Source organism: Carettochelys insculpta, chromosome 10 (assembly GCF_033958435.1).
Source record: "Carettochelys insculpta isolate YL-2023 chromosome 10, ASM3395843v1, whole genome shotgun sequence".
NCBI lineage: Eukaryota > Metazoa > Chordata > Testudines > Carettochelyidae > Carettochelys > Carettochelys insculpta.
In genome coordinates this window covers 35,668,451-35,679,494 of record NC_134146.1, presented here as the reverse complement: position 1 = coordinate 35,679,494, position 11,044 = coordinate 35,668,451, and the positions used below count along the sequence as shown (strand labels likewise).

General features: G+C 37.2%; 1 protein-coding gene across 1 annotated transcript in view; it reads left to right on the top strand.

The window, feature by feature from the left end:
* The first annotated feature begins 1,059 nt into the window (after positions 1-1,059).
* The window catches only part of ZBBX (zinc finger B-box domain containing), a 48,258-nt gene continuing 38,273 nt past the window's right edge, over positions 1,060-11,044 (top strand). The window contains exons 1-6 of the mRNA XM_075004431.1: positions 1,060-1,127; positions 2,139-2,255; positions 4,250-4,340; positions 7,505-7,553; positions 7,919-8,028; positions 8,305-8,400. Coding sequence (XP_074860532.1) covers positions 1,060-1,127; positions 2,139-2,255; positions 4,250-4,340; positions 7,505-7,553; positions 7,919-8,028; positions 8,305-8,400 — 531 coding nt within the window. The remainder of the gene's footprint in view (positions 1,128-2,138; positions 2,256-4,249; positions 4,341-7,504; positions 7,554-7,918; positions 8,029-8,304; positions 8,401-11,044) is intronic.

Below are 11,044 nucleotides of genomic sequence, written 5' to 3'. Positions count from 1 at the left end.
AAGAAGGTGGCTCCAATAAGCAGGTTCTTCTCTCTGCCAGCCTGTTGGAGCCAGGGTGTGGCATTTAAATTGTATCCCAGCTCCAACAGGCTTCTGCCTTTCCCCTTGCCACAGCAGGGTAGATGTGGGCTGCCTGCCAGTTTGTTTAGGCCAGGAAGCAGCATTTCAGCTGCCTCCTGGCATGAACAGGATCCTGTAGGATTGACATTTCCCCTCACATTCGCTCTATAAAAGCCATGGGGGGAAGAAGGGGGAGGAGGGCAGAAATGACGAATCCCACACCAGCTGATTGAAAACCACTGCTCTTCCTCATGACTCCACCACGTGATCTTCAGGCATTCCAGAAATCTGTGTAGCAGGACATCCCTAGCTCATTGTCTCTCAGGTTGTTGGTGCCTCTGATGTGAGAATCTTCCCAAATGCAATGAAGTAAACATGGCTAGGTGTCATGACAAGTATGGTTATGTCTGAAAAAGTTGTAATTGGATTAGATAAGCACCTCATAACTCAGTTTAAAAATATTTATGGAAAGTACAGTCAAGATCTTTAATTCTGGGGAATACATGGAAAAACTTTATCAATTTATACGGATTTGTGTATGCTAGAATGATAACTTCCAGCTTCCATAATGTTTTACTATGGTTTCAGTCTAACTTTATCTTGAGTTAGTGCTCATTTCAGCCCTCGTATTTGGACCTTTTTTGGTCCCTTTTGTTCTATCAATAGTCTTTATTAAACACTGAACCAAATTCATGCTTGGTTAATCTGTGCAGCCACGCTACATTCAGTGGGTTTGTGTGGGTGGAACTGAGAAGAGACTGTGGGCCAGAGATTCATATGAATGCTCTAAAAGTTGTTTTAGTTTAATTTAGATTTGTTTAGCATTTTATTAACTTTACATAATGAATTTATGCTTTCCAATTCTTTCCTGTACATTACTATTTTGGAGTACTATAATTTTTAATTTCAATCCAGTTGTTCCAGTTGAACAGGTTGCTTACCACAAAGAATTTATAAATCATTCTGACTCTTTTCCCAAAGGAGTTCACATCAGGAATCATGAACATCGATGACTTTGTAGTACTCCCAGGTTCAAAAACTGGAACTTCTGTAAAATTAAAAATGAAGTAAGTGCCTTTCTTCTGACTATGATAGACATTTTGAAACTGTACTTTAATAAATTTATATGCAACATTAAGTATGTGTTCCAAACCACAGAAATCTCCAGGGTCCATTTTTCTGTCCACTTTAGAGTACAGCAGAAAATTTGACATTTTGCTTCAAAATTCTGTGTGGATTAAGGGAATGGTCAGTATTTAAAAGTTTTATTACAAGTATAGGTATGTTTTGCTTTGTTTATTTTACTGACATGGCTATTCCAGTATACCTATGTCTACACTAGTCCCCTCCTTTCGGAAGGGACATGGTAATGAGGCAGTTAAGAAGATGATAGTGAGGCACTGACATTAATATGCAGCACCTCATTAGCATAACGGTGGCTGTGCATAATTCAGAAGTGCTGCTTTCGGAATACATGCTGCCTGTGTAGATGGGGGGCCTTTCAAAAGGCTCCCTCTACCCTGGGCTTCAAAAGCCCCTTCTTCCTGTTTGGTTTTAGGACTAGTGTAGACATCGCTTACATGTGCTGATATGGAAACAATATAGTTATTTTGTGTTGATACTAGGGAGGCTTAGCTGGTTGGACCAATTCTAGGTTGGAGAAAGGGCATACCCAGCCCTCTTTATTTTCTCCTCTTACCTGCCTAAATGACTCAGGTCATGTAGGGCCTGAGGAGAGTGGATTGGAGTAGATCATTGTCTCTCCTGGTTACCCATCCACAAGCTCAGGGAAGTGAGGGAGCTGACCTACTTCCAGCAAACTCATCTTCAGTGATTAAGCATTCCTGGGTGCAGGTAGAGTTTTTTTGCCATAATGATAGCCCTCTCTGGCAAGTGATATAGTTGTCAGAGCTGGATTTTTAGGCTTCCAGTGTGGGATGCCGATTACTCATCTTTGCTGTTAAAATTGTGCCTTGCCACTTAAAAGCTATTCAAATATCTGTTTTCATTCTTCATTTTCTGATCACCTTTATATTTTTCCTAATACACCATTAAATGTTTCAATTTCATTTCTCCAGAAATGTACGAGAGCTGAAGTTGGAGAAAGTACAGTTAGAACTAGAAAACAAGGAGATGGAGAAGAAACTACAGCAACTGCAATTTAATATGAGCAGAGAAAAAGAAGAGAGGAGGGAGTAAGTGAAGTTTCTTCAGAATTTAATTATAAGATCAAGAAATCCCAATGAGAAGTGTGTGTTGTATGTTTGAAAAATCACTTTTGGATAACACGTCTAAAGTCTGGTGTTCTTTCTTTGCCCCTCTGAGCTTTTTCCTTTTCCTGCTTTTCTTCCTTGTTTACCCTATTCTGTCTTTTATCTCTTTTCTTTTTCCTTTCCCATCCACAGCTGCCTGCTGTCCTATGATAAGCTTAGTGTTTTGGTTTGGTTTGGTGTTGTACAGTCACTCCTGCGAGATTAGTTGATTAACCTGTGATGTCACAATCATTCTCTTTCTCTTCCCCTGTGGAATACAGTATCAGGATTTACAGTCAAAGTCCTTGCCCTGCTTCCATGACATTTTTTCATTCCTTTTCCCCCCCAGTGAGATTGTAACACTGGTGTTAAATCAGCCAAACAGTATCCTGTTTCTCCTACTGTATTTTACTTTGTCACATTTCAGTCAATTAAATGCATGCATACAACATTACAAAAAGACTAAAATGGGTTTTTATATGATGGAAACAACCAGTTTAAGAAAGTGAACATTGTCAAGTGAAGTGAGCCATAGACTAATCTTGTCTAGTGACTTATGTGACATTACCAAATAACTATAACCTCTGTGTCTGTTTTCCCCGTGTGTAAAATGTGTGTGATACTTCACAGATACGTTACAAGGATGAACTCATTAATGCTTGTACATAAATTTTAGAATATATATGTAATTTGAGCACTAAGTGCCATTAATTGCATTGGATCATAGTAATATCTAAATTCCTATTAGAGCAATTAAAGATGGTTTCTAGTTGCCTTCATACTCCTGACAAAATCTCAAATAGGTAAAATCGTTCATATATGAGTTCTTTAGCTTCCAGATTAGTTTTCAGCGATTTTATGCCATCCCTTATTTTGCTGAAATTAATGTAGTAATTTTGAAAGGTACAAGTCTCAAGTTGAGACAGAGATGGCCAGCTGCACTGCACCTCAAAACTAATCTGTTCAAGGTAGATTATCGCAGAGGTGCTGCTACTGTTCTTAGGTTAATTTATGTAGTACTAATAGTCAACTAAATATTTTTAGGGGCAAAAAACCCCAAAGACACAGGATCTTAACAGTTATTCTTTCTTAAAGGGAGAGTAGGCAAAGGACAGAAGAGAGAGGGAGAAAGCAAGAGAAATAGATGATTCAGACTTGACATTAAGCCTATGTTCGTTCCACAGATATATATATTATATTTAAATTCTAAACTCTCTTGCACTTCATTTTCATTAATGTCTCTCTCCCTCAGTGGAGGGCTACGGTTTGTGGAAGTGCTGAAGTGTGTTTTGAGGGAAGAAAGTATAAAAGCATAATAGACTAGGTCCACAAGGTAACTTCCAGGCTTGGTAACTGCATGGAAGAATGCAAGGAGATGGATAGTAAGGAAGCAATGAGTTGTGTGTCTTGATTGAGGTGAAAGAGAGGTAAAAGAAAAGACAAATAGTGCTAAATGGTTCAGAATTGTGAAGAGAACAAACTTAAATCTGATGTGGAGACTGGCACTGGAGACAGGACAAAATTTTAAAAAGTGATGGATATACTCAAAGCAGCTGTCTGGGTAGATATTTTTCATAGTGAAATATCTACTTCTGGGGGCATGTCATTAGGGCAAACTACTTGTAAACATCCAGGAACCAAAAGACTTCTATGTGACAGTAAAAAATATTTAGCTTTCTAAATTATCCAACAAAAGATAATTGTCATTATTTCTGATTTGCCATTCTGATGTGAAAGCAGTCAAAACTAAAGGAGATTTATGTTTCAGAAATCAGTGTGACTACAGGGAAGCTTTTCCCCTCATTTTTATGCTCTCCTGTTTGTTGATATTAACTACGAATTTGCATAGTGGGGAAAATGATACAACCACCCTAATTTACAAGGGAAAATATGCTTAGTAACTATGTTTTGGGTGCTGTTTTCTTTGTTTTTCCTAGGCGATCAAGTGAGTATCGATGGCAATCTGGACAGGCAGGATCATTGGGCATTAAACCTCAAGTGTGGTCACAGAATAAAGAAAATGTTAAGGTACAAACATTTAATTGGATATGCAGATAGTTTCATGAGACACAAGATTTAGAAGCAGCTTCCCCTCCCTTGGTGTTCACACCTCCAGATCAACTGCTGGTAGTAAGCCTCACCCTTGCTGACTGAGCTAACCTTGTTATCCCCACCCTTGCTCTGGCTTATTTATACCTGGCCCTGCAGATTTCCAAGACCAGCATCTGATGAAGTGAGTCTGTGTTCATGAAAGCTCATGCTCAAAACTTTTCTGTTAGTCTATAAGGTGCCACAGGACCCTTCGTTGCTGTTACAGATCCAGATTAACATGGCTACCCCTCCGAAGATTTAGAAGATAAGTCCAGAAAAAGAGAGACATTTACCATGTTAGATCAAGTAGTGGCATTTGTTAGTTGAAAGCTTTGAAGGACCATCTGTTTGTTAGGGAAGTGTTTTCAGTTAACATACTCAATTTCAATAAAATTACCTACCTGTGTGAATAAAAAAGGCTAAGAATAAAAAGGTTTTTTTAACCCCACCTTTTTTTCTCCCTTTGAGGTAAGTTGCTCAATTGCAGCAGCTGCTAAAGTAGGGTCTCAACATTTGCAAGGGTTCCATGCTGAGAACCCTCATGAATGTTGAATTTCATGAATATGACAGCCACCAGCACTCTGCGCCTGGCTGCTGGTGCTCCTGGCCCGTAGCCCCAGCAAGACAGCGGCCACTCGCAAATAATTGAATTCGCAAACCTTAAGTTTGTGAATGTGGGGCCCTACTGTATTTCAAACTGCGCGTACAAAGTCTTCATCTGAAGCTGTCGGTTCTGGTGAAGACATAGGGCAACAATTTCACAAATTCACAGAGGCTGGGAAGTGTGGATGATGCACTGTAGATATCTCTGTGTTTGGAAAGAAAGATGCAGGGGAGTTTTTTTTCCCCCCAAGTGATCAGTTATTGTCCCTATAAAATGTGGCTTTACTCATAGAAGGCTCCTGAAGAAGGAGATATGTAGAGCTCTTTATGGTAGCTTATACCCTGCACAACAGACTGTTTGGCATTCAAATAAAATTTAGGCAATGTGAGAGGCAGGTGGAATAGCTGCTTCTGCTTCAGTCCATAAGGTCAGCTGAAAGGAAGCTCTCTAGCTGTCTTGGATTGTGAATTGCTGATCTGGCTTGCCCGTACAGCTGCCAGTTGGATGGGGTCAGGCCAAGGGGGCAGTTCCTCTCAAGCCCAGTGATTTAAAAGGGCCCAGGGCTTTGGGCCACCACTGTTGCTGTTGCAACAGTGGCTGGAGCCCCACGGCATTTTAAACAAAGCCAGAGCCCTAGCTGGTGCTGCAGGAGGCTAGCCCCTATCCCTGCCCCTTCCTGCGGGGAGAGCAACTGAGCCTCTCCAAGTAGACACACATTGCCCAGGGCCTAGCAAGTCTGTCACCAGCCCTATTTATACAGCAACATAAGCATGGAAGGAACCTCTTGTGCCATCAAGTCCAATCCCTGGCTATTACTGGCAACTTCATCATTTAAGTGTGTCATACACTTATCGGGTTGTTTTAATACTAGTTAGGTTGTTTGGTCCATTATTATTGAAAGGCTGTTTTAGAACTTTACATCTTTGATGATTAGAAACATTCTTTTGATTTCCAGCATAAATATATGCATGGCCAGTTCATACTCGTTTGTTCTTATGCTAATGTGGCTTGCAGTATTAACAGCTATTCTCCTTCTTTGGTGTTCACTGCTTCTCCCTTCCCATATTTATATAGAGTAGTTGTATTCATTTCAGCCTCTGTTTAGCTAGGCTAAACAAATCAATGTCTTAGTCTTATCTCATAATTTAAGATCTATAGTCCCCTGATCATCCCAGTATCCCTTCTCTGTTCATCTTTGCTAAACGTAGGCTTTGTACATGGAATTGTCCACAAAACTCCAGAAGAGTTGCCATGTACAATGGCATCTACACTTTCCTATCTTTACTGGAAATAACTTGCCTGATGCGTTCTCTGATTGCATTTGTCTTTTTCACAACCACATCACACTGGTGGCTTTTGTCATATCCTGCGACAGACTAATACACTCAAGATTTTTTTTCCTGCTCTGACATTTACAATTGATGAACCTCCTGGTTATTGCAGAAATTCTTGCTGTTGATCTGTAAGTGTATGACCTTGCATTTGTATTATTACATTTCTTCCATATCTGTTACTCCAGATCTCAAGCTGATCCGCTTGGGAGAGGGGGTATGGGGAGGGGGAGAAGAGCAGTGGAAAGACGTAGCTCTGCAATGTGGCCTGGAAAATGCACGTGAATTATATATCTAAAGTAGACTTTGTCAGATATAGTATTAACCTATAGACACAGATTGTGATTGCATCCCACATATGAGAAACGATTAAATGGGGTAGTTATATAGTCTGAAAATACAACCTATAGCTATGGCTAAAACTGATAGTTTATCACAACAAAAAGATGTCATAATTTTCGTTGATTTTTAAAAAAGTCATGACGCACAATGGATTAATTGGAACTGAGTGGTTTTTCATGGGAATTCAAGCAAACTCAAGTGTTATTTTAAAATAAGTGTCTTAAATATTACATATATTAAAATAAGAACACTTAAAATCCTTATTCCATTATGCTTTTTCTACTACATGCCTTGATACTTCAGTTAACTGTGCCAGCAGACCTCTTGTGTCCATCTGGAGAATCAGGGAATTCAAGGGGCTTCTTCAGGATAGAATAATATCCTGTTTTGACAGTCAGGTACCTTTCAAGTCTGTGTAACAAAGCCACTGGTTTATAACAGGAGAATCCCATCAATAACTCTCCCTATTGTCAGTTTGTGTATGAGGGAGAATAGTATTGCAGGACAGAGACCACTGAAATCCACATTTATGTAAATTAATGGAAAAGTATTGTTAGTGCTAGGATGGCTGCGGTAACAAAAAACATGCTTTTTATGAAAACCTGGTAAAGTTTGTTAATCTTTTGTCAAAGAAATCATGACTGAACAACATTGGTTATCTGTATCTTTTAAAATTAAAACTTAAAAAAATTATGGAAATATAATTTTGTCATTAACTTAGCATTTTAACATGCTTACTTTAGTAGCTACATTTTGTATGCCTATTTTCTGAGTGTGTGTGTGTGTGTGTGTGTATATATAAATAAAATAGTGTTTCCATATAGGCTTCTTCGGGAAAAGTGAAGCTGAAGATGTTCAAAGAACAGATTCATGGTAAAATTATGTTTGTGTTTATCAAGTAAAGTAATTGTATGTTAATATTTTGCATTCGTCGGAGGTTGTTAATTAAACAGTTTGGAAGTTACTTGACACAGCTTAAAAAAAATCACTGTTGTTTATAGTTACCACTAAGAAGCCTGAAATTAAAATTAATAACCATACTGAATTTTATTTTCCCAAGTGCTACATGATAATTTTCTTAAACACATTTAAATAACTGTATTGAAGAAATTAATATACTGAATTAATATATTCAATTATATACAATTGATGTGGAAATAAAAGAGCAAATTCCATCAGTCAGAATACATGCTTAATGTCTTATATTGGATTTTTTGCCTTTTATTGTATTTTTTCAGAACCAATGAAACAACCATTGATGCATAAAGTGGCAAATGCTGCAATCCCTGAAACACATAAAATGAAGGTGAAGACATGTGGACAATGTGAGAACAAAAATGCTTTACTGGTGAGTAGATGTCAACAAATGGTATTTCATATTTGAATATAGAAAGATAGCCAGGATTGAATTAGTTGGAAAAAAATCTTTTAAAATATTTATAATCCGTATGTTTATAATAAATATGGAGAGTGTATAACATTAATTAGCGGAGCACCTTAAAACATCTAATTTTACGCCCTCAAATTTTATTTGTAACATTTAGAAAATATAAACAAGGAAGATGCTCTCAGCAGTAATTGTGTATCATGAACCCATTTTTGCTGTTACTACGTTTTATTCAAGGTATGCTTAGAATGTGGGGAAGATTACTGTAGTAGTTGTTTTGCAAGAATCCACCGGAAGGGGGCACTGAAGCTCCACAGAATGATTCCTTTGCAGGTACAGACTTTTTATAGTACTGTATTTATAATAAAAATTATCTCTGTAAACAGTTCCAAATTTAATTGTTTAATATAAAATGATTGCATTTCTTAAATGTCTTTATTCATTTTGTCACATAGACATTTTTCTGCACTTATTTGTAGCAGATGCATTTATTACATTTTTAATACCCCAAAACCTTTCTTTATACAAACTGCATTTCTGTGGTCCTAAACACTGATGCATGCAAGTAATAGTTATACTTCATATGAAAGAAAACGAGCTTAATTTTAACATCAGTTGGGTTAAAAGTAAGCTGAGTTTTGTACTATTTGTTTTTATTACCAATTACAAAAAAAAAGTTTAAGAAAAATGAGTACGGATTTTAATCAAAGTAGCTTTAGTACTTATTCAGAATACTTGTTTTAAAATGCAGCATATGTTTGTTTATACTGATTCTAGTGTTCTGTTGAAAAATAAATACAGTTATTACTTTATGCACTAATTGGCTTTTGTCTTTTGAGTCCTCATGGAGAAAATATTACTTAGACTGAAATAACTGTCGTAGCGCAGGATTCTAAAAAAGGAATGGCAGGTTGTTAAAAAGACTTCTTGCATTTGCTGGAAGAGGGCAGTTTTATCATACATGGCTGTAAATCTGTCATTCGTATTATTTGCTATCAAGCAATTTTCATTCATGTGCAGATCTAAAAGCAATAAATTAATCTGGATAGCTTAAAAGTAGCCAAATACAATGGTAAATATCTGCTAGGGTAATTAACATATTATACTGTTATAATACAATTTAATTATGAAGCGTTCCCACCTACAATTAGCTTTTGTGTCTCACATGAACAATGTCATGTCGGTGACAATGATAGTGATATAAATGCATTTTTTTTAAGACCAACAATGTAATGATGACATATGAAGAGACTAATGTTCTTTGTAAAACAGCACAGTTCAGTGCCCTTTGGGCCTAAGTAACCAGCATTAAAAAAAATCACATTTAAATTATAACTTTATTTGTACAATATATTCTTTTCATTTAATGATAAAAATGTTATGGCCACTGTCATGAGGATTTCTGCATAAATTATATTAGTAGGTTTATTTAAAACCACTTTATTTCACATCCAGCTCATTTTGCGATATTGCATAATATCTGTCCAATTTTTAGATAATTGTTCTTACAGTTTACACATCAACCAGTATTTGATTTTTGTTAAAATGAGATGGTGTTTTATGTGTTTCAGTTTGTAGAAAAGAATCATCCTATTTTTCATTTTGTTTTGTTACATTAATATTTTCTTGAAATATAATTTGTGTTTATTACAATATCAAAATTTTATTTTTTTGGACAATGCCAATGTTTGAGCATCAAGATGTGCAGAGCCCTAGGGTATTTTTTTTCACTGAAATTCATTTGCAGGTATCAGATCTTCCCCAAAATGTATAACTTTTTCAGTAATGCTTAAGATTATTAAAGTTGTTACTCTGATGAATGTGTTCATGTCAGAATACTGCATGCTCATAGTGTATTATTTGGAAGATTACATCAAGAAGCAAAAAAAATTTAAGACCCTTGTGGTTGATTCAGCACATTCAGGGATGGTAGTCATTAGTGTAGAAAATAAAGTAGTGTATTATTTTCTTGGACTAGCCCACCTCCTACAACAAGATTGTGTGGTCTGTCAGCTGTTTTAAAACCTTTTCACCCCCTTGAACAGCCATGAGCAGTGATTTATCAAATCAATCTGCTCTATCAATTCCCTTACAGTTTGTGCATTCAGAGCCTAGGACTGGAATATTAGTAACGAATGATAATATTTAGCACTTGCAGTGCTTTCATTCATAGGTCTCAAATGCTTTATAAAGGACAAATTGCCCCTTTTATTCCTAAATGGGGAAGTTGAGACACAAAGACTAAGATTAAGGGATTTACACTGTTATATCGGTGGCAGATAGTCCTGGTCTTTGGGGGTGCAGTCCACACCAGTTGAATGGATGTAACACCACTTGCCCTGCTACCCTAGATCACATCCTGGGATGTTCATAAATCACCTTACAAGTACCCTGGTCAAAGCCTGAATTGTCTGTGTGCTAGGCAGCCCTGGTCCAGCAGCTCTGAGCCCAGTGGCCTTTCTGCAGCCACAGAGCCCCACTGGCTTACACAAGTCTTGATTACAAGCAGCAAGGTGACCCAACATACCCCCAGTCTCATTCTCCATACCTGTGTACTTGTAATGTTCAGCTCTCTCCTGGGCAGTGCAGAGAAAGTCTATTTGTTCCTCTAAAGACACGCAGGCATGTCACAGTTTATTAACTGCTATCAGTGCACCATGCTTTTCAAATGCAGCACTGTGTTGATTCATAGTAAACAAACAAAATTATTAACAATAGAATTTAGGTTAAGTGGTGCCACATAAAAGAAATACTTAGAAAACGTTACAACCAAATGAAAACACATGTTAAAAATCTAAAATTAAATCTAGCAAAGTACAAGCTTAGTTCAAGGTGCTTTTTTCTTATATTAACTTCCCAGAGACTTCAAATCCCCTCCCGCCTGGTTGAAGGAAACATCTTTCTTAGTTTGCAAGAGCTGTGTCCCTTTGTGTCTGTCAATGCAGCAACCAAAGCCACTGATGGATTTTTAATGGTT